Here is a 22,605-nt window from a genome sequence, read left to right as displayed (position 1 = left end):
GAACAGTTAGGGGTCAAAGTGCACGTTGGCAACACCCAGACCCGCACACCAACACACTGCCAGCATCTAGTCTCTGCTCTCCGCCATGCGCCGGGGTCCAAAGGAGGCTTCATTAACGGTATGTATGCATTGTTTTGATTGTCTTTGTAGGCCATCTATGGCGTCGTGGATCTGGCGAGGACATGAGGGTTCCTCTGAGTGGGAGGGGGGAGGAGATGGAATTAGCTATTGAATCGTCATGAAGTTTCACCAAACATTCCTCAGCAACACTCTGAAGGAAGCCAAGCTATAACCTCCGAGAACGCTGGCCGGACCACACTCATTCACCACGGGCCAGGACGCTGACTGGGGAGGAGAGACGGTCTCACCGTGGAGGAGAGACAGTCTCACGGTGGAGGAGAGACAGTCTCACGGGGCTTTCTGCAGACAAGAGAAAGTCTAACTGGAGGGGGAGACGGCCTGACTCTGCTTTCTATAGAGGAGGGACAGTCTAACTGTGAAGGAGAGATAGCCTGCATGTGAAGTGAGGGAGGGAGGGGGAAAGAGAGAGACAGAGACAGAGAGACAGAGAGAGAGACAGCGACAGAGAGAGAGAGAGAGAGAGAGAGAGAGAGAGACACAGCGACAGAGAGAGAGAGAGACACAGAGAGAGAGACTGAGACAGAGACAGAGACAGAGACAGAGACAGAGACAGAGACAGAGACAGAGAGAGACACAGCAACAGAGAGAGAGAGAGAGACACAGAGAGAGAGACTGAGACAGAGACAGAGAGAGAGACAGCGACAGAGAGAGAGAGAGAGAGAGAGAGAGAGACACAGCGACAGAGAGAGAGAGAGACACAGAGACAGAGACAGAGACAGAGACAGAGACAGAGAGAGACACAGCGACAGAGAGAGACACAGCGACAGAGAGAGACAGAGACAGCGACAGCGAGAGAGAGAGAGAGAGAGACAGAGACAGAGGGCAGGGGGTGATCCTCTGTGAGGAGGAGCAGGAGGGAGGTGAGATGTGCGTCGGTGTTATCCAGCCTGAGGACAACAGCCCCATTGAGTCTGGCAGCTGCAGGCAGTGGGAAGTCATTTGGAGGAACCTCGATAAATATTACACTTCCACCTGGCCCCGCCCCCTGTTTGATTTACACCCCCCCCCCCCCGGGCCGGTCACGCTGTCAGAGCTCTGCATCAGCAGTATGGCATGACACCCAGGAGTTAAAGGTAACCCCCCCCCCTCCCCGTCCCAGGGGAGGGGGGAGGGGTCACCGGGTGGAGTGGGGGTCAAGACTGCGAGCGAGGGGAAAATAACCCGGCCCTTCAAAGGGCCCCGGACCACATGAAACAGGACCTCCCCTCTCCCGCCCTGAGGCGCCTCTGAAGTCCCTGCTTCTTTATTCCTTATTTTTTCCTTCCTTCCTTATTTCACTGAAATGAAATGACTTTGTTATTTTAAACTACTATTCGGGGCTTTCTCCCACCTAGTGACAACAAACCTAAACACTGCAACACACACACACACACACACACACACACACACACACACACACACACACACACACACACACACACACACACACACACACACACACACACACACACACACACACACACACACACACACACACACAATATTAAAACCTGGGTGCTGCCAGTCTTGGGTGGCTAACTGCTTTGAGTTGTATCTTCTCCTTACGCCGCTGGCTCACACTGCAGGACCACCGCCCCTGACTGCTGCCCCCCCCCCCCCCCACACACACACACACACACACCCCCTGACCTTCTCAGCAGGGACCCCGCTACAGCCTTCATTTGTATTTAAGAAATCTCTGATGACAGCCCCGAATTGTAAAAGAGGCTGAAGGAAAGGCCACGCTGTCACACCTTCTACTGCACTGCACGGGAACAAAGCCGCGGGTTCAAGCCCCCCTGTCCGAAGCCTACCTGTAGGCATGCTTGAGCAAGGAGCGAAAGACAGTTTTCTTCTGAGAGCAATATTTCAAAGTGTGATAGTTTTGGGATCTTCAAAATACAAAACTTTGATAAGCAAGCAGAAAGAACTCAACCGGTTCTCAGAACTTTGTAGTCAGAGCAGCTGGACCTTCTCGCTATAATTCTGTATTTCACAGTTCGTTTCACGCCGTAATAACGTTCATCTGTTGTGACAAAGCCAATCATCTATTTATGGCAGCATAATGTCGCCGTACCGCTCAATGCTCCGACGCGACAGCGGGATGATGTTGAGGGAGTTTGACCTCCGAGTTCACTGAACACGTGGAGCGCTGCATTAGTCAACTTTACAGATATAGAATAAAAATAAAAATAAAAAAATAAAAAATTTAAATCATGTTGACTTTTTAATTTATTATTCAACCAACAGAAGTAGGTAAGGTTAGGTTATATAATAAGACTATTATTATAGTATTATTTACAAATACTGTTTCAAAATAATATTATAGTATTTTGAAACTATTATATTATTATATATTTATACCATTATAGTATTTTGAAACATTATAATTTTTCAGTCTAATTCCGGAAGGATCTTACTCCATCATTTGGATTAAAATCGGAAGATAAACAAATGGACTGAATTGATGCAGTGCTTTTGAATGATACTACATTTATGATCGGCGTGTTTGCATCCCTCGGACGCTGGTCCACACCATGCTTGTGTGCTTAAATAAAGCACTCAACACTACTCTAAATATTTAGGGCCGGTCATAAAATACAAAGCCAACCACCTTCACGACAGATGGCAAATAACGGCTGGGCATCAACCGCGGACCAACCGCTTCCGTTAAGGTGAGCTCAACAGGGGAGCAAGAGTGCACACTGATTAATATGCACGTTTGGTTTGCGTGATATCTACTATTTGTTTTATTTTTTCAGGTTTTTTTATATTTAATGACTACGACCCAAGCTATTAAATTCTAACAAAATATATAAATACAAATTGTGTATTGTATATTATATACATGTCGGGAATATTTGAAAACATATAGATTGATATTTCAACATGTTTCGTCCATAGTGAGGAAGATTACCACAGTTCCCAGTTATGCAGAGCATACACATTGTTATCACCAGCATTGAAAAGGCTGCCGCGGTGACCCTATGGGTCACCAATAGTCCCCATCGACCCGGTGTGTGTCTTCAGAGACGGGCCGTGTGTCCTCAGACCCCGTTGTGTCCTCCCAAGAGACGAGCTGGGTGTCCTCAGACCCCGTTGTGTGTCTTCAGAGACGCGCTGTGTGTTTGCGTTGGAAAGCAGAAACACAATAGCTGTGTTCCCCGAATGGAGACGGACCCACAATAGTGTACAGCAGATACACACAGATACTCGACACAGTCACGCGTTAGGACGGCTTCAAAGAGCATGCAATTTATTCCAATAAAGATAATGTCCACATCTCCGGAGCGCAGATTACCCACTGTATGCATGCTCCGCACATACTAGCATACAGCATATCGCTGAGATAAGGAGACATACCATAAGGAGTCTTTAGGAAACCTCCGAGTAGACTTGGTCCAACGTGTAGTTCAACGTGTAGTTGTAGTCTCGAAGTAGAAAGCGATCCCTGCTCGTCTCTGTCATCCCGCGGTGCAGCGACACGGAGGCTTATTATCCACAGGAACCCAGAAAACAAACTTTAAACACTCATCTCCTCCGCTGACTCCACTAACTCGATTCTTAAGGGGGTGGGGCTTAGGAGGGGGGGAGACACAGAGAGAGAGAGAGAGAGAGAGAGAGAGAGAGAGAGAGAGAGAGAGAGAGAGAGAGAGACTGGACTTTTCACAACATACTTTTTATCTATCTATTATAATATTTCTACACTTCTACTACACATGTAAACAATCGAAGTCAAAGACGGGTCTTAAAGTTGTATAATTGATTGATTCACATAATACATGCATACATATTATAATGAGGTAGTTATTTCAGTTATGTCATTTCGTGTGTGTGTTAGGGTTAGGTGTGTGTGTGTGTGTGTGTGTGTGTGTGTGTGTGTGTGTGTGTGTGTGTGTGTGTGTGTGTGTGTGTGTGTGTGTGTGTGTGTGTGTGTGTGTGTGTGTGTGTGTGTGTGTGTGTGCTAATGTGCGTTGTGAAATGTATCTCATACGACATGTGGAGCAGCAGCGTCACCTCCCTCAACACAAAAACACAAACAACTGAGCAAACAAACAAAAACAACAACAAGTGTTGAGGGCGCCTGGCGGGGAACACAGCGAGGAGCTCTGTGATTGGCTGAGACGAGCGGAGACGCGGTGACAGCAGAGAGGAAGGTGGATGCTGCGTCTTTCACGAGACAGGTTGACATGGAAACGCTGAGAGGGCTTGTGATTATCTGACGTCTCATACATATGTATGCGCCTCGTCTGTTTGAGAGAGAGAGAAATTATTTCAAATCACACCGACCTCTTTTAAACACATTTAACACTTTTTTTTAGCTTACTAACAAATTAAAAAAAATCATTCCGTGCGTTTGCGTGTGCGTGTTTATGTTATAAAAATGCATAAAATAAGAAAAGGGTTGAAATTGTGATACAATACAATATCCTGTTTGAAATCTTATGACAATAACAAGCTCAGCGCGTCTCCTCTGCCTGGAGGCGGTAAGTCTGCGCACTGGCGCCCTCTACTGGTTATTTTGGGGAAGATATTTTTTCACATTTACATTTACATTTAGGGCATTTTTTCACCAAAAACGTATTGATTTTAACTTCAATGTCCGCATCTTTAATCAGTTTGAGGTAAAGCCGAGCAGTTCATTCGTGTTTTTGTGTCACCACCAGTCCCGGGGTAGCAAGGGACTCCCGCTATGTGCCCTCACCACCATCACATCAATGAACGACGGATATGGTCCACAGGAAGTACGCCGGTCCGAGCCCCCCCCCCCCCCCCCCCCCCCCCCCCCACGTGGCTCAAAGGTTCAAAAGCAACTAAACGACTAAAGCAGCCCGTTTAACGCATCGAATCTGCAGCAAAGTCCTTACAAAAGGTTTTCAGAAGTGAACCTACCTGGTGGAGGAGTCCTGCTTGGATGTGTTTTCCTCCCTTTAATCATATCGCAGTTTGGTTAACTTGTGCAACAATCGCACCGGTTCTAGGCTCCTTTAATTGATTTGATTGCGTTAACTGAAATTACTTGGTTGTGTTTATTATTCGGTGATATCGTGCAGCCAATGTCATGCGAGAGCCGACTCAAATGCTGGTCTTTCTGTCATACATTTTGGTCAAGACATTTAAAATAGAAGTTCACATATCCACTGTTGGGAGGTCAGTGGAGCTTCCGCAGTTGTTGGGGAGAACACATATGTTGGGGAGAACACATACAACATATGTTGCAACTTCCTGTGAACTTAAAACGGCCCGCGGCGACAGGAAGGCCGCATGGACGTCACCAGGTGCACCGGATCACCGCAGGAGGTAGCATGGAGGAGCGTCTCGGGGTCCTACCGAGGGACGTCCAGCAGGTACCTACTAGTGTTCTGGTCTGTCCTTCTAATGTGTAGATATGCAGACTGTGCTAAAGTGTAGGCCTATACCTACAGTCTGTCATTCTAACGTGTAGAGTCTGTCCTAACGTCAGGACACACGGATTGTCCTAACTAACGTGTAGAGTAGACACACGGATTGTCTTCTAACGTGCAGAGCAGCTCTAGTGGCAGTAGGCCTACCGGCTGGGTGGTTATTTTCGGGGTTTATAATTTGGGGCAGATGTGATGGTAAAACTGAATTAGCCTATTCAATTAATCTTGGACCATATTTAACTGGTCTTGGATAAATTGTGGTTTTATTATAAATATAATTTATGCATGTAGATTCTGAGATAAGATGTTTAGGACACTTTAATACTTCGAAACGAGACGTCTGGTAAAATATCGTTCCTTATGGGCTTTGAGCGCATTAGTAAAAACAAGTTTGACAGTTTGAAGTGCGTTGTTAGCTTCACATGCTAGGCTACAGGACCGGTGTGCACGTGGAGCTTCCACCAATCCGCTCTCAGCTGTCAACGCGGCAGCCAATCCGCCTCGGCGGGAGACGAGGTAACTGACGGCGTTGCGTGTTTCAATCCCCAGAGTTGCCGTAGAAACATCCCGAACTCTTTAACCGGAGCTTATCATTAGCTTATCAAGCCATGATTATCACCGCGGGTTCTCTACTGATCGGTTGTTCGCATGCTAAACACGAGCTAACGCTAGCGGCTAACAAGTTGAAGGTTAAGTGACGACTTCCAACTTAAAAAAAAGAAGGTAAAACAGGTTTTAATACGTTATTAAACACCTTAGCTAAACACGAGCTAACGCTAGCGGCTAACAAGTTGAAGGTTAAGTGACGACTTCCAACTTAAAAAAAATAAGGTAAAACAGGTTTTAATTTATTAAACACCTTATTAGCCTTAAACCACCCCTCTAAAGTACATTTTACACAGGTATCTCATGTTTAAGTAGCGACTGCTTTTCGGTCTGTCTGTGGATATTTTATAGAAGAGTTGTTATCTCGAGGGCAAAATAAGTTGCACCGTAATTGTCAACGTTACCTTGGAGGGCTCCACTACGACGGAGTATTAGGGCCACACGTGAAGAAAAAAAATATTTTTGCCGTGACGAGATTAAAGTCAACATGTCTACATTAAACTCGAAATGTAGAGAATAAAGTTGAAATGTCATGTCGACTTTAATGTCGACGTTTCGACTTTAAACTCGAAATGTCGATAATAAAGTTGAAACGTCATATCGACTTTAATCTCGACGTGTCCATTTTCCGTTCCTGTGTCAGCACGCAGACGCTCCCGGCATCCTCCCAAGCGTGCAGCGGATGACACGAAGTAGTCATCCGCTGTAGTAGTGCGGCATTGCCATCAGTGGTTTCATTGACGGTTTTAGTCGCTATATTGTTTGGATGGAGGCCTACACCACAAACAATGACCCCAGGGTTATTGCCGACTACTTCGGACGTTGTGTGCACAGAGTGATCGTCGTAGCTGTCTGGCTGTAGAGAGCTGCTCTCCGGCATGTCCAGCGTGAAGCCGCCCCCTAGGAACCCCCCGCCCCCCGCGGTGCAGCACCCCCGGGGCCCGGGCCCCGGCAGCGGCGAGCTGCAGTATCTGGAGCGGGTGGTCCTACGGACCCTCTGCCGGCACCAGTTCTCCTGGCCCTTCTGCGAGCCAGTCGACGCCGCCGCACTCAACCTCCCCGTGAGTCACCCCCATCCTAGTACCCTGGCCCTTCTGCGAGCCCGTCGACGACGCCCGACTCAACCTCCCCGTGAGTCACCCCCCCCACCGGCCCTGGCTGCAAGGTCTGTTGATTGTTTCCGTCTACTCCGGTGCGTTGCAGGATTACTACACCATCATCAGCAGCCCCATGGACCTGCGCACCATCAGGCAGCGGCTGCAGAACCAGTACTACTGGAACACCATGGAGTGTGTGCAGGACTTCAACGCTGTGTTCAACAACTGCTACATGTACAACAAGGTACCCCCTCACTGTGCCGGGGCCGAAGCTTATCCCCGCTCAGGGACTCCCCAACAGGTTCATGCGGTCAAAGTGCCATGACCACAGAATTATACCTCAGTAACTGATGAGGTGGTGTATAGTCCTGGGCCCTCTCTAGGTCTAGTGGTGGTGGTATCCATGGCTACCTGACGGTTGTGTTCTGCCTAGCCCGGAGATGACATTGTGGTGATGGCCCAGACCCTGGAGAAGGTCTTCCTCGAGAAACTGGCCCTGATGCCCCATGAAGAGGAGGAAGAGGTGGAGAAGAAGCAGGGCTCCGGTAGAACTCCTGGTAGACCTCCTGGTAGAGCAAGGAAGAGGAGCAGCACAGGTGGGACCCCACACCTTGAACCACGACGGGTAGAATCACGACGGGTAGAATCACGACGGGTAGAATCACGACGGGTAGAAGGGTAGAATCACGACGGGTAGAATCACGACGGGTAGAATCACGACGGGTAGAATCACGACAGGTAGAACCACCGCGGGTAGAACCACGACAGCTGGATAGTTGGAACCCCACATCGATGGCTAGTAGAACCAGCGGACCTTAGTAGAGTGAGGAAGGGTAAAGGTTCTGCATGTATACAGTGCTCTTCTAACCAGTAGGCCTGACACCATTCGCTCATGCACGTGTTCAGAGCCTGGCGGTAGGTTCCCCAGGGGCCCTGAGCCCCAGCCTGTCCCTTCTGCCCGCAGGAGCCCTGAAGCGCCGCGTCCCGGAGTCTGAGGTGGTCGTCCAGCAGACGCTGACCGTGATCCCGCCGGGCTCCGTGCCCCGCCCCCTCCCGCCAGCCGCGCCCCGCCCCCTCCTGCCGGCCGCGCCCCGCCCCCTCCTGCCGGCCGCGCCCCGCCCCCTCCCGCCGGCCGCGCCCCGCCCCCTCCCGCCGGCCGCGCTGCCCAAACACGCTCAGTCCGCGGTGAGTAGTGTCGCTTTTTCACCCTTTGAGGTGAGCTCCTGAATCTGCCCTCCAGCTCCTCCTTTAGACGCCTCTCTTAACCCCCCCTCCAGAGTAAAGCCCTCCAGGACAGGAAGGGCGTCAAGAGGAAAGCCGACACCACCACCACCACCGTCGCCCCCCCGCGCCTGACCGTCGCCCCCCCGCGCCTGACCGTCGCCCCTCCGTGCCTGACCGTCGCCCCCGGTAACCCGTCGTCGCGTGGGAGGACGGCGTCCCCTCCGACCTCGACGACGGCCCCGGGCTGCGGCGGCGGAACCCCGCCGGGGCGCGGGGGCGGGGCCAAGAGGCCCATCAGGCCGCCCAGCAGGGAGGTCCCGGACTGGACGGCGGGGGGGCGGCGGGCCCGGCTGCCGTCGCCGCTGCGGTGCTGCGGCGAGCTGCTGAAGGAGCTGATGTCCCGCCGCCACGCCGCCTACGCCTGGCCCTTCTACACGCCCGTGGACGTGGACGCCCTCGGCCTCCACGACTACCACCGCATCGTCACGCAGCCCATGGACCTCGGCACCATCAAGGTCTCCCCGCAGTACTGGTTTACCTAGCGCCACACTGGCCTGGTTATCTAATGCTGTACGGGTCTGTTTACTGGTTTATCTAACGCCCTACGTGGTCTTTTATCGTTTCATCCATCCGTTTTCTTTTAATTTACCAGATGTCACGATGTTTGGTTTACTAACGCCTAAACGCTGAACCCACGAGTTCTTCACTCCACAAAACGCATCTGGGATCTAGTGGGCGGGATGTGACTGAGGCCCCTTGTGTTACAGAAGAAGATGGCCAGCCGGGAGTACAGCGCCCCCAAGCAGTTTGCTGCCGACCTGCGCCTCATGTTCTCCAACTGCTACAAGTACAACCCCCCCGCCCACGAGGTGGTGCGGATGGCCCGCAGGCTGCAGGTACACCCCCCCCGTACGCCCCCAACAAATGGGGATGGTTGGTTGCTGCTCCAGTGTTGCCGGCTGGTTTGTGGTTTCTCAAGTGTCCCCCCCTCCTCCCACAGGACGTGTTTGAGGCGCAGTTCTCAAAGATGGCCAAGGAGGAGAGCATGCTGCCCTCCGACCAGGCCGTCGTCAAGGACAACGGAGGAGGAGGAGGAGGAGACTGCAAGGTGGAGCACGTCTCCAGCAGCAGCTCCTCCTCCTCCTCCTCCTCCTCTTCATCGTCACAGAGCTCAGAGGATGAAGAGGAAGAAGAGAAGGAGGCGGGGATGGTCCCCAGTCTGGCCATCCTGGAGGAACAGGTATGTTGCCGTGACGATGGACCACACGTTCTATACCGGAGACATCTCACCATCTTCTTCAGGGTGTACTAAATGATTCGGGTGAGGTTACAGTAAGCTATGGTGGTGGCTGTCTGATCCCAGTCCTCTTCAGAACCTTTTTAAACGGTGACCAACGTTGATCACGAGGGCAGGTCTCACTAGCGATGACGGAGATAGACCGTAAGACGGAGGTGTCCTGACTCCTCCTCTTCCTGTCCAGCTGAAGGCCATGAGAGACCAGCTGCAGCTCTTCGCCCAGACGCCCCTGAAGACCAAGAAGACGTCAACACGTGAGAAGGAGAAGGAAAAGAACAAGTCCTCCAGGAACAAGGTCAAAGTTCAGAGGAGCAGCGGTGCCAAGGGGTCCGGTCTGTACGTGAGCCCCCCCCGATTCACAAACGGCCTCTGTTGCATTTGATTCGCTCAGGGACATTTAACAGTGTGCCTCACATTCCTGCCCTGCAGTCTTTGTGTTTGACAGATGTTCTCTCAGTGCTTAATCCTTTTCATAAAGTACCCATATGTAATAGTGCGGTTGTTATGACGCGTGTTCCGTCTGTAGGCGTGGCAACCAACCGCAGCGCCTGGCCCCGGGGGCGTCGGCCTCTGAGGAGGAGGCGGTCCCTGTGGCGACGGTGCCCTATGAGGAGAAGCGGCAGCTGAGCCTGGACATCAACCAGCTGCCGGGGCAGCGGCTGGGCCGGCTGGTGGACCTCGTCCGGCGCCACGAGCCGCACCTGAGGGCCTGCGGCCGGCGGGAGATCGAGATCGACATCGAGACGCTGGCGCCCGCCACGCTGCGCACGCTGCAGGCCTTCGTCGCCCGCTGCCTCCGCAAGCACGACGCCAAGACCGCCGCTCCCAGTGAGTCGCCCCCTTCCCCCCGGGGGGTCCGCTCACTAACCCACCCCCCCGCCCCCGTCTCGCCCAAATGAGAGAACCAACTAGAGGCCGTCTGCAAAACGACAGCCAAGCCTCGTGGTGGAACTGTACCTCCTAGACCCACGTGGACGGCATGGCATCATGGTTGATCTCATGACCACTGCTCTTGCCATTAAAGTGCGTCTGGTTTTTGCCCTGGTAACCGCGGTGGCCCTGGTAACCGTGGATATTTGGTGTCTCCCTGCAGCCAGGCCGGTGAAGCCCGAGGGCCCCACGCCGCCGGCGGTGCCCCACGCCGCGCCAGAGGAGCAGCGCTCGGCCGCCAAGAAGAAGAGGAAGCGGACAGGTAACTGTGACATCACGACCACCTCAGCCAATCAGAAGAGACTGGAGAGAGTCCCCTTTATCTACATGAGCGCGTGTTAAGCATGGACAAGAGTACCTCCGACGTTGGCATTGCGGTCATCGGTTAGTCTGGAAGTCTAGATGTCTTTTTCCTGTGTTTATGTATTGAAACTTAAATAATTGCAGACGTGGAATGATATTTAATGAACAATTGAATAACAATATGGCAATGTGTGTCTCAGCTCCTCTGGACCTCAGCCAGTCGGCCCGGTTCTCTGGGAGCAGCAACGCCACCTGCTTCTCCTCCTCTTCCTCCTCCTCTTCCTCCAGCAGCAGTGGCTCCAGCTCCTCTTTGGAGGGAACTGACACAGAATCAGGTTAGAGACCGATTGTCCCTACAGCTACACACTTCAGTACCACCACCTCCTTCTATTCCCCACCACCGAGACTAGCTCTGGGTGGTGTATGGGGGGGGGGGGGTAGACTGGCTCTGAGCCGTGGGGGCAGACTGATGACTGTTGCTTTGTGTTTCCTCAGTGCCAAAACCCAAGCAGCGGAGCGCTAAAGGCAGCTCCCGGAAGGCGCAGGAGAAGGTAGGACCTGCTTCAATGAGCTCATGATGTTACTGTTGCCCCCTGGTCCAATCCCGTGTCTCCCCCTGGTCCAATCCCGTGTCTCCCCCTGGTCCAATCCCGTGTCTCCCCCTGGTCCAATCCCGTGTCTCCCCCTGGTCCACCCGTGTCTCCCCGGTCCAGGCCTCGCTGAAGGTGGCTGCTCCGAGGAAGACGCCCTCCGGGACCAGAGACCTACTGAAGGCCTCCCTGAAGAGCTACCGCTCTGTCCTGCGACGCCCGCCCACGCAGCCAATGAGAACCCAGTCTATCAGAGCTCACCCCCAGCAGCCAATCAGAGCTCACCCCCAGCAGCCAATCAGAGCTCACCCCCAGCAGCCAATCAGAGCTCACCCCCTGCAGCCAATCAGAAGCCTGTCTTCTGAGCCAATCGGAAGCCTGTCTTCTGAGCCAATCGGAAGCCTGTCTTCTGAGCCAATCGGAAGCCAGCCACCTCGGCCAATCGGAAGCCTGTCTTTGATGCCATTGGGAAGCATGGGTGCTCATCCCAAAATAAGTCCGTCTTATGAGCAACTGTCACTCTCTCCAGGTAATGTCTGGCCGTTTTTCTTGCTCTATTCTAATGAGGCCTAATAAGACCATCGGTTACTAGAAAGTGAATGAGGTGTTTCATGCTTTGTCGTTTTTCTTGTTGACTTTGTTTCCCCAGACCTGTCTGCGCTCCTGTCCCCCCTGGCGTCCCCGGCCGTGGGTCTGGACCCCATCTCTCCCCGACCAGAGGCATGTATCTAGAGGTTCACACCTCGTGTGAGGTCCTTCACTGTGACGCTGCTTTACCCTCTGCTGCCAGTCAGATGTGTGGCTCAGAGGGGTCACCGCTACGGTCATACGTGTGTGTGCAGCCCAGTGTTTACCCTCTGCTGCCAGTCAGATGTGTGGCTCAGAGGGGTCACCGCTACTGTCGTACGTATGTGTGCAGCCCAATGTCTCCAGAGAAACGTACCTCCTGGAAAAGGGGGCGTGTTCCATTACCGTGTTCTGGGTTCTAACCGTCCTGCCGTTGTGTCCTCAGCCCCCTCCTCTGCTGTCCCCGCTCCAGGACAGCCCCCCCCCCATGGCACGCCTCAGGCAGGCCGGTAGGTGCTGGCCCCCTGGAGCTAGACCGGGGGGGTCTTCCTCAGAGCCCTGACACACCAAACCCACGTCTAACGCCTCGCTTCCACCCAGCGGTACGGGGCGGCTCGCAGCGGGACAGCCCGGTTACGCTCAATCTGTCTGGGGTTTCCCACCGCCGACAGTACCCTTACGGTAGGGCGGGGTCTAAGCCTGATGGCGATGGCCGCGGCAGCTACCCAAGCATCCTGACACCATAGCAGCCGACACAGTGTAGCCTGCTAATAAATCCAATGAAAAGGAAGAATGCAACACAATGAACAAAGGGCAACAATCTAGGACGTCCAAGAAGGACGGCGGCCTTCAATAAACAAAGCTTTCGCCGTTGCCAGAAATACCTCGCGGGTACCATGTTTGTTTTTATCCCCCTGTCGCATGGAAGTGACGATTCTGTCGGCCAATCGGCGGTCGGCGTGGGTAGCTCCACCTTTTCGGCATCCAATCAGACGGCATGGTACGGTGGCGTACGTTCAGACTAGCGGTTGGCGGTGGAAATAGAAGATAACGTGCCCTCGCCGTCCCGAACCCCGCCCACTGGCAGTCATAGCCACACCCCCTCGGTATCGTGTGTCAGGGCCTGACGGAGACCTTGATTGAACTTTGACCCCTCTTACACCACAAAATGGCTGACGTTTGTAACCGGTGTGTTGCAGACTCCAGACGCGACTCGGGGTCCGACGGCGTGCCCCCCGGCTCCTCCCCCCCGGACGGGAGGCCCCGCCCAGCCAGAAAGGTTCCTGCTTTGTATTTCTTTGTGTACAACGTCGTTTTTCTACCAACAGGTGTTGTGATTATCAGCGGACAAATCGTAGTCATGGCGATCCCCCTCAACGACAAACGGGACCCCTCATTGGCTGGTTGTTCCCAGGAGGCGGTGCTGAAGAACGTGGAGCTGTGGGCCGCTCTGGTGCGGGGGGCGGCGGGGCCCGGGCCGGGGGCCCCTGGCGCCCGGTCCTCCAGGGACAGCTTCCAGAAGTTCAGGAGGGCGGCGCTGCAGAAGGAGGAGCGGGAGAAGGCCCTCAGGGACCCCGGCAGGCCCAGGTAGAGCCGGCTGACCGGGGGGGGCCCGCGGCGCGCTCGGCGCGGTAACGTGACCAGCGGTTGTGGTGTTACCGTACCTTCAGACCAGCGGTTGTGGTGTTACCGTACCTTCAGACCAGCGGTTGTGGTGTTACCGTACCTTCAGACCAGCGGTTGTGGTGTTACCGTACCTTCAGACCAGCGGTTGTGGTGTAACCGTACCTTCAGACCAGCGGTTGTGGTGTAACCGTACCTTCAGACCAGCGGTTGTGGTGTTACCGTACCTTCAGACCAGCGGTTGTGGTGTTACCGTACCTTCAGACCAGCGGTTGTGGTGTAACCGTACCTTCAGACCAGCGGTTGTGGTGTAACCGTACCTTCAGACCAGCGGTTGTGGTGTTACCGTACCTTCAGACCAGCGGTTGTGGTGTTACCGTACCTTCAGACCAGCGGTTGTGTTGTTAGCGTACCCTCAGACTAGCGGTTGTCTTAGCGTACCCTCAGACTAGCGGTTGTTTCCGTGACTTCAGACCTGCGGTTGTGTTAAATAATAATAATACATTTAATTTAGAGGCGCCTTTCAAGACAACCAAGGTCACCTTACAGAGCATATAGTCATCATTCAAAACTATGTAAAACAGACTAGGAATAAAAGGAAAACGGAGGTTAAACATGAATAATAATAATAATTAATAACACTCAAAGACGCCTAAAGTGAAGGGGGGACCTCACTAACCACCACCAATATGTAGCACCCACTTGGGTGATGCACGGCAGCCAATCGGCGCCAGAACGCTCACTACACACCAGCTTGAGGTGGAGAGTTAGGGATGAGGTGGAGAGTGAGGGAAAAGAACATATTTAAACACTATCGACCATATTTAAACACTGTTGTCGTGTTGTCGTACCTTCAGACTAGCGGTCGTGTTGTCGTACCTTCAGACTAGCGGTTGTGTTGTCGTACCTTCAGACTAGCGGTTGTGTTGTCGTACCTTCAGACTAGCGGTTGTGTTGTCGTACCTTCAGACTAGCGGTTGTGTTGTCGTACCTTCAGACTAGCGGTTGTGTTGTCGTACCTTCAGACTAGCGGTTGTGTTGTCGTACCTTCAGACTAGCGGTTGTGTTGTCGTACCTTCAGACTAGCGGTTGTGTTGTCGTACCTTCAGACTAGCGGTTGTGTTGTCGTACCTTCAGACTAGCGGTTGTGTTGTCGTACCTTCAGACTAGCGGTTGTGTTGTCGTACCTTCAGACTAGCGGTTGTGTTGTCGTACCTTCAGACTAGCGGTTGTGTTTTATTGTAAAAGGCCGCCGGAGACGCCCGTGTCTCCTTTCTCGCTGGACTCCATCTTGGACCCTCCAAAGCTGTGGGACTCAGCGGTGACGGAGCCTCCAGCACCGACGGCAACGCAGCAGGTGGCGGCCGCGGCTCATCTGGACCAGGAGCGGGAGATGGCTCGCAGGAAGGAGCAGGAGAGACGCAGACGACAGGCGGTACGTCACTTCCTACTCCAACACGTCATATATTGGTACTTATACATTACTCACTATGTATCGTCTTCATTCACAACTTGTAAACATAACCAGGCGATACAATAGGGTACACGCTGGCTGTGCCTCAATGCAGGGGACGCATCATTCGAAGGACGCGGTCTATGGAGGTGTGTCCTCTTAGACCGTGGAGGCCGGACCGAAGGCCGAAGGCCGGCCTGCCCTCCGGAGCACAACAAGCCGTTGACACCGTTACCTCGCGTGACGACGCGCCGCTCCTAGCAACCCTGACAGCGGCGGTTCAAACCGGACATATTATAGAAACCAGACGACTGAGGAGAAATATGGAGCCAATATTATAATTCTATAAATATAACGTTAATTAGTTTAACGTTATATGGCTCGTGTTAATGTCATTGAACTTTGGCAATAAGTTACAAACTTAAAATAGTCCGAACTTTATTTTTATCTAAAAGTTTTGATAGTTTTGTCATTAAATATGTAATGCTGCAACTGCCGCTTCCGCTCTCCCCGAAGCCATTACTGAAAAAATCCAACGCGCAATGAATCTTGGGATACGTTGGGCCGTGAAGGATCCAGCCAGTGGATCCTTCGGTTCCGGGAAAAGAAGGCAGCATTTCTCGGCCGCATTTCAAGGAGCCTTGGAAATGGGACAGCCTTGAAGCGCCGCTGTGACGCAAGCGGTCTTCAAACGCAGCCTTCGAAGGATCCCCTGAATTGAGACGCAGCCGTTATATATATATATATATATATGATCACTCATTCCAGCTGTGACCAAATGGGAACGCACAAATCTATGTCAGACCTGAAGAGGTCCTGATGCCATTTCCAAAGTAAAAGTCCTGATTCCCTTAAGCAGTTTTCCACAGTAAAAGTCCTGATTCCCTGATGCAGTTTTCCACAGTAAAAGTCCTGATGCGTCATGTATTTTTCACTGTAAAGTTCCTGATGTGCTTCCTGTCCCTTCCAGATCATCGACATGACGATGCAGAGCGACATCATGTCAACTTTCGAGAAGAACCTGGATTAAAGCGAGCGTTTGACTTCACATTAAAGAGTTATGTTCTCTCTGAGTGGATTTCTAGGAGGAACCTTTCATCTCGGTTGGCTTTAGGCCAAGAGGAGTCCGGATGAAAGTTTAAAAGGTTTCTCGTCAGCGCGACGGTTCTGATGTCCGCTTGCCTGTGATTGGACGGCCGTGCGTCCTGCCCCCGGCCCTCAGAGTTTGTTTCCTGGTTTGTTGTGACCTTGGTCCCTGTGTGACTCATGACTTGTTCTGTTGAAAGGCGAACAGAGGAGGGCGAGCAGAAACATGCGCTATCATTTATTGTCCTCAAATCTTCTGTTTTTGTAAAGAAAAAAATAAGACTATCCGAGAGCCTATTTTTGTTTGTATTGAGTCTTTTTGTTCGTCTATCAAGGTTTAGTTCTTGTAAAGAATTGAAAAGCTGTAAATTAAATATACCTATGTTGATCAACATTTCCTAAAGCACAATGTTCCATTATTTTCGTTTGTTTAGTAATATATTTTATCCAGATCGGTAGTCTGGAGACATTTATCTAAGATGACCACCATGAAGGTGGCTTTGAGAACGCTGTGACCTTTGTTTGAATTTCAAACCTTTACTGCAGATGATGGATAATAATAAAATCTGATTATGAAGTCAAACGGATCCCAAATCAGCAATGTAAGGAACCGGCGTTGATGTATTAGGGATCGACGCTAGCTGCACATGAGTTTATTACCAATCCATTACCTCTACACTCCCTCAGAGTGTAGCTGATATTTCATCAACCACATCAAACTACAGAAAAGGATCAGGGCCAAATGTGATACTTAATTTGGAGTTCTGAATTTAATCTCAGAATTCTTAAATAAAAAGAATTTTCGTGAACTACCTGTAAGGAACCAAGGGAGTCACATTGACGTACGTGACGGGAACCATATACTGGGCTGCGGAAGATGAAGATAAAGGCCACATCTGCATTTTATGTCAGGTCTGAGATTAAAGTCAAAATGCAGACTTCAATCTCAGAACTCACAAAATAATCACATGTGGTCCTAATCCTCTACCTTAGAAAACGAGTCATTTTTTTGTGAATTTAATAGGAGAAATAATAGTATTTCAAATCGATATATCAATCCCAAATTAATTAAAGGGATACATTTCCCATCTCAGCCAGCAGAGGGTGCTGCAGCAGCCTCAGCGCCCAAGTGTTTATATTTACTGAGTAGCTGCGATGAACGCGTCTGATAAATGAGCCAATAGTAAAAGACATGAGGCCGATTATAAAGCCATGTATTAGAGGCTATTTTCCGGTCCTATAGACATGTTATGAACAACACAATATTCTGTCAACCCCTCCACCATGGAGGCTGAATATAAATCAGACAAATCATACTTAATGGTTTAATTTCATTAAGTGATGTAACTTAAGACACAAAAAGAGCTGAAGTGGACTCGCTGTTACCAAGCCGACCAGAGAGTTCCCAACCTGCCTTGAGTTTCACTAATTAGCTCACCTTCCGCGGATCGTGCGCTGCGTGGTTTTCTTCATTGGTTAATCGCTGTCTGGTCGAGTTCAGTTCAGAGGGAACCGGACAGCGCGCTGGTGTCCGCCCAAGTCTGACAACGTAATGTTGTGTTCATGAAACCAGAAGGTGTGTGTGATGTTCTGGTGAACCGGGTTGGGACTCATCCTCTGCTCCTCAGGTTAAAAATACTTTTCGAAGAAAAACGGACCGTTTCACCTGTAGGGGCCTACCTGAAGTGAGTAGAAATGTCCCTGGGCGACAGTCCTACTCATTACAGTGTTTCAATAATCATTTGGGTTCTTTTTTGGTTGTATTTTAGCCTATCGTAAAGTTGAAAACGTGACATTATCTCTATTGACGGACTCGATATAACCGGCCGTGGTTCCCCGTCGGCCACAAACCATCTCAGCCTTTCTGATGGAGTGTGTGTGTGTGTGTGTGTGTGTGTGTGTGTGTGTGTGTGTGTGTGTGTGTGTGTGTGTGTGTGTGTGTGTGTGTGTGTGTGTGTGTGTGTGTGTGTGTCCTTCAAGGTGTATCGTGGAGGTTAAACTGCGGTTCTGTGAGTATCCAAATTCAACCATGAAGAAGAGACTGCGAACTGTAAGTCATTAGTCTCATTATTCTCGGGCACGTTGATGTATCTGGTCTTCCTGGCTGAGTTAACCCGTTAGGTGAAGGTTGGTCTGAGTAGTCAGGATGTTTCTTTGGAGCTACTAAAGGGTTATGCATCTATGTCACAAGAGTGTTGCTTTACTGGTGAGGGTGTGGCCTGAGTGGGCAGAGGTGCATGCTGCTTGGATACAGCGTTGTCTGATGTCTACAGGTCTGTAGACACGCCCCCTCAGGAGAACCGAGTGTTTCTGAATCTGTTGTGACGTCAGTTACACGGACTAGCGTGTCCTTTAAGACGGGCACAGGGATTCAGAAGGAGAGACTCCAGGGGGAGAAGTGAGGGCTCCTCGCCTCAACGACTAGAACTCTACTTCGGTCTGTCACCAGAGAGCCATAGAGCACACTCCAACGTTGTCCTCCGTGCATCTTGACGCCTCAGCCACAGTTTCTCCACCTCCTCAGCTAGAGGAGAGCACAGCTCCAGTTCAGAAAAGGTCTTTGTTGGGGCCCTTCCAAGATGGTTTCTGATCTGAGGGGAGCCATCTCCCAGGTTCAGCTGGCTCTGCCCAGCACTGTGCAGTTCAGCCTGAGAGGCTTCCATCTCGGGGGTTGGAGTGAACAAAACACCGTCCACAGAGAGCTTCCACCTGGTCCAGCAGAGTCCTCTGCCTGCTGACGATGGTGAATCCTGCTCTTCAAGAGCTATGGCCCACCACTGGGTCGTCTCCTGAATAGATGACCATCTCCTCATCTCTCTCCTAGAGTCCTGTCCTGAAGCTCAATAAAGCTGCACGGTTTCCATCTGTCAAGGCTCCTCATTCAGGAAACAAAGACGCCACACATTAAATCACCCGGACACCTTTTGGAGACACCCTGCGAAATCCATGACCAATGTGGGCCTGGGTTCCACCTGGCTTGGGGTTCTACTCGTATGTGGGTTCCACCTGGCATGGGGTTCTACTCGTATGTGGGTTCCACCTGGCATGGGGTTCTACTCGTATGTGGGTTCCACCTGGCATGGGGTTCTACTCGTATGTGGGTTCCACCTGGCCTGGGTGTGTGTGTGTGTGTGTGTGTGCTGGGGTTCTATATGCAGTGTTTCCCCTATGATTGTACAGGCCAAAACATAAAAAAAAAAAACATATAAATAATTGCGTTACGTTGATGCGCGACCCATCGCTAACCGTCCCTTAAATCACCGGGTTGAGAGCGCATTTATCTTAAACCCCAAAACTTAAACTAACGAGAGCGAGTCTCGCCGTCCTCTCCTCTTCTGCATTGGAAACAAACTCATCACGTCACCCTGAAATATTAAGTCCACACGTTAAACGTTAATAGCCGCGATGCGACTATGCCGATGAAGTCTCCACTTTAGAGAGCAGTGGAGACGAGCTGATGCTCCAACCTGTCGCCAAAATATCCACGTATTTAGAGGATTAATAGTTTTGAAGGATGTTATAATGACTGGGAGTGTTCCCTGTTCAATAACTAAAATGTTCGATCAGCCTTTTCCGCTTTATTGGTGCGTACCACCAGGCCTGAAAACAATTATAGGGGAATGTGTGTGTGTGTGTGTGTGTGTGTGTGTGTGTGTGTGTGTGTGTGTGTGTTGCCTTGACCGGTAAAATGTCCTTGAGGGGGTCTGTGCGATTGAGTGGGGTGGGGGATTAGAATGGTCAATGAAATCCAAACGGATTGACGGATACTGAGGAGTGCAGTGGACACCAAGAACCTGGAGCGGCACGCTGGAAAGAGATCCAACACACTGGGCAGGAAGACGAGAGTCTCGGATAGGAATCAAATCTAAAGACTGGACATAAACGGCGGGTTCAGATCAGTGACTTCAAACTCGGACTTCACCAATCGGGAACTCTAGAGGATGGACACCTGAAGGCATTCCACAGGGAGTCCGAAGTTGGATAACGGCCCAAATGGATATTCAAGATGACCTTCAGAGCTGTAGTGAGGCGGCTCTTCCTACCTGGCTGGATGGACGGTGAGCGCTGTGGATCGTGTCTTTTGTGCTCTTGCTCTCAGATGAGTCTTCTCTGGCTGAACTGTATCGTTTCCTACCGGGCTAGCTGAACCTGGGAGAAGGGTTCACTTAAATCAGAACCAATCGGGGAACTATTCCAACTAGGGCCCGCTTCTAGCAGAAGTTCTACCCTTCTTCGGCTGACGATGTGAGGAAACCTTCACTGGGGCTTTGAGATGTATGGAGAGCAACATTGCAATTTGTTCCATGGTTCTCTGATGAAGATCTTGGAGGAGTTCTACTGGCTGAGAGGAAGAACACACACATCTCCATCCTGGTCCTTTTCCTTTGGAAATCACAGTGGCCATCTCAAATGATATTCCAGCTCATGTAGTTGACGTCACGACGGATTCTCCAACACTTGGTTTCTCTTGAGGGGCGCATCTACAGAACTGTAGACCCCAGACAGCTCTGTATCCCAGCTTGCATCTGCTCACTCAGACCACACCTCCATCAGTAGGGTGCATCTTTAAATCATGAAGATTGTTAGGAGTTCAGGAATTGGGTTTAATTTTATGTGCAGTCAATTTGCGTTTGAGAGAATCTTCTCGCACTCCTTTTAACCTGACCTCTATTTTTTGCCATGCTATGCGTATCCTGTATGTTGATGTGGTTAGTTCAGGGTAATATTGCAGGGTTATGGTTGGTTCTGTCAGTTAACTTAGCGATTCATAGCTATTGTACACACTGGGTGCTTAGCAATGTAGAGGTATAATGAGTAGCAGTAATGACCAACAGCAACAAACAGATCGCCTCAAGGTAAGTCTGTTGGCTGTATTTTTTTGAGAAGATCATCGCTGGACTTCGGGATCGTCCTCCGCTCAGCTCAAGGTGAGGCGCTGGTTACGTTCCTTACTGCTGGGTTGGTTCCGGCTGGAATGTTCGGTTCCAGTCGGACGGTTTGTGCTTCCCGCCGGGGATCTTTTGTTCTTCCTGCAGAGGATAGTCGCTGGTAGGTAGGAGATTTAGGCTGCTGGTGAACCTTTAATGCAGAGTGGATACAGAGTACCGTGTATGCTTATCTTCCTATGCTGGTGATCCACTGCAGGACATAATTTAGTCTAATATTGTCACTTAATTTAGTCGCAAAATGGTTGATAGTGAACATTCTAGTGTTGACGACCTTAAGGACACATTTGGCAGTTAGTTGGGCGTTGAGTCACATGAGGGCATCTAGCAGTACGTTCTGGTTTTGTATTTATGTAATCTTCACTCAAGAAGGTTTCCAGTTGGGGCATCTGGCAGTACGTTCTGGATTTGCATTTGCGTAACCTTGTCGGCAACAAACTATCGTTCGGCATCTGGAGTTTTTGACCTTTTTATCTCAAATTACTTTCTTCTGACCGTTCATACTACATACCGACCTGTACGGGGTCCAATACGTTTTGCGTTTCTCCACAATCGTACCGATCATTGCGCCGTACTTTAACCACGTCGTCGGATTCTCGCTGCATACAAAACGGCGTTCTACTTGCGGGCCAATTTCTGACCACCAGTGAAGGCTGCAAATCATTTGAAGGAGAAACTATTTGGCATTTCTTCCATACAACTCCTCACCTGGATATGGCTAAGTAAGTATCATCATTTTACTGTGATTTAATATTCATAGTGCTTAGTGTTTTTTGATACCTTCTAAATATCTGGTCTTTGATTAATTGCCACAGAAGCTAGTTACACTTTTCAAGGTTAAAATGCTAACATTTAGTTTCTCCCAAGGTGTCTGCCTCCCCACCCAGAGACGGACCTCCACCTCCTCCCAAAGAAGCTCTCCAGAACAGGTCAGTGCTCTGGGGCAGGAGTAAAGTCCTCCCGGGTCCGTTCCAATGCATGGGCTGAACTACTTATTGGGTTTCTGGTTTCAACTTGTGGACTGCTTTCTTCATTCCTGAAACAGGCTGCCACTTGTTAGGAAGTCAGGATTATCTCTGTAGTCTTTTCTAAACTTCATAAATAAAAATATAAGAGTTCAATTCCTTGATAAATAAGTGGACTAACTGTTCAGAAGTCAAAAAGTTTATGTTAATATATATATGCTAATTTCTTGTGTAGCGAACATTACACAAGTTAATTGTCAGGGTTAGACATTTGGTCTATTAAACCATGTTGTAAAGCTCAATGAGTAGTGAGTAGTGACTGATTATAAAGTACCACAGATCACATTTTCCAACTTTGAAAAGTGAAGTGACTTGATCAAAGGAGGAAGGACT

At 50.6% G+C, this 22,605-nt stretch overlaps 2 protein-coding genes and 1 long non-coding RNA gene across 3 annotated transcripts; all 3 read left to right on the top strand.

The window, feature by feature from the left end:
• Positions 1–6,289: 6,289 nt before the first annotated feature.
• brdt (bromodomain, testis-specific) lies at positions 6,290–12,323 on the top strand. Its single transcript, XM_060067406.1, has 15 exons — positions 6,290–7,192; positions 7,335–7,472; positions 7,662–7,824; positions 8,193–8,293; positions 8,327–8,413; positions 8,506–8,967; positions 9,220–9,348; positions 9,453–9,692; positions 9,934–10,085; positions 10,276–10,577; positions 10,843–10,941; positions 11,183–11,317; positions 11,478–11,533; positions 11,696–12,101; positions 12,222–12,323. Exons 1-15 carry the CDS (start codon positions 7,010–7,012, stop codon positions 12,302–12,304), a joined length of 2,736 nt encoding a protein of 911 aa, XP_059923389.1. The 5' UTR covers positions 6,290–7,009; the 3' UTR covers positions 12,305–12,323.
• Positions 12,324–12,341: 18 nt separating this feature from the next.
• LOC132469439 (bromodomain-containing protein 4-like) lies at positions 12,342–13,730 on the top strand. The gene is made up of 3 exons (XM_060067405.1): positions 12,342–12,648; positions 13,339–13,418; positions 13,554–13,730. The coding sequence occupies exons 1-3, from the start codon at positions 12,444–12,446 to the stop codon at positions 13,728–13,730; spliced, it is 462 nt and encodes a 153-aa protein (XP_059923388.1). The 5' UTR covers positions 12,342–12,443.
• Positions 13,731–14,649: 919 nt separating this feature from the next.
• Positions 14,650–16,704, top strand: LOC132469346 (uncharacterized). Its single transcript, XR_009528410.1, has 2 exons — positions 14,650–15,197; positions 16,186–16,704. It is a non-coding gene; the product is annotated as an uncharacterized LOC132469346 (long non-coding RNA).
• Positions 16,705–22,605: the final 5,901 nt, after the last annotated feature.

This window comes from Gadus macrocephalus, chromosome 12 (genome assembly GCF_031168955.1).
Source record: "Gadus macrocephalus chromosome 12, ASM3116895v1".
NCBI lineage: Eukaryota > Metazoa > Chordata > Actinopteri > Gadiformes > Gadidae > Gadus > Gadus macrocephalus.
This window is presented reverse-complemented; position numbering and strand designations above follow the sequence as displayed.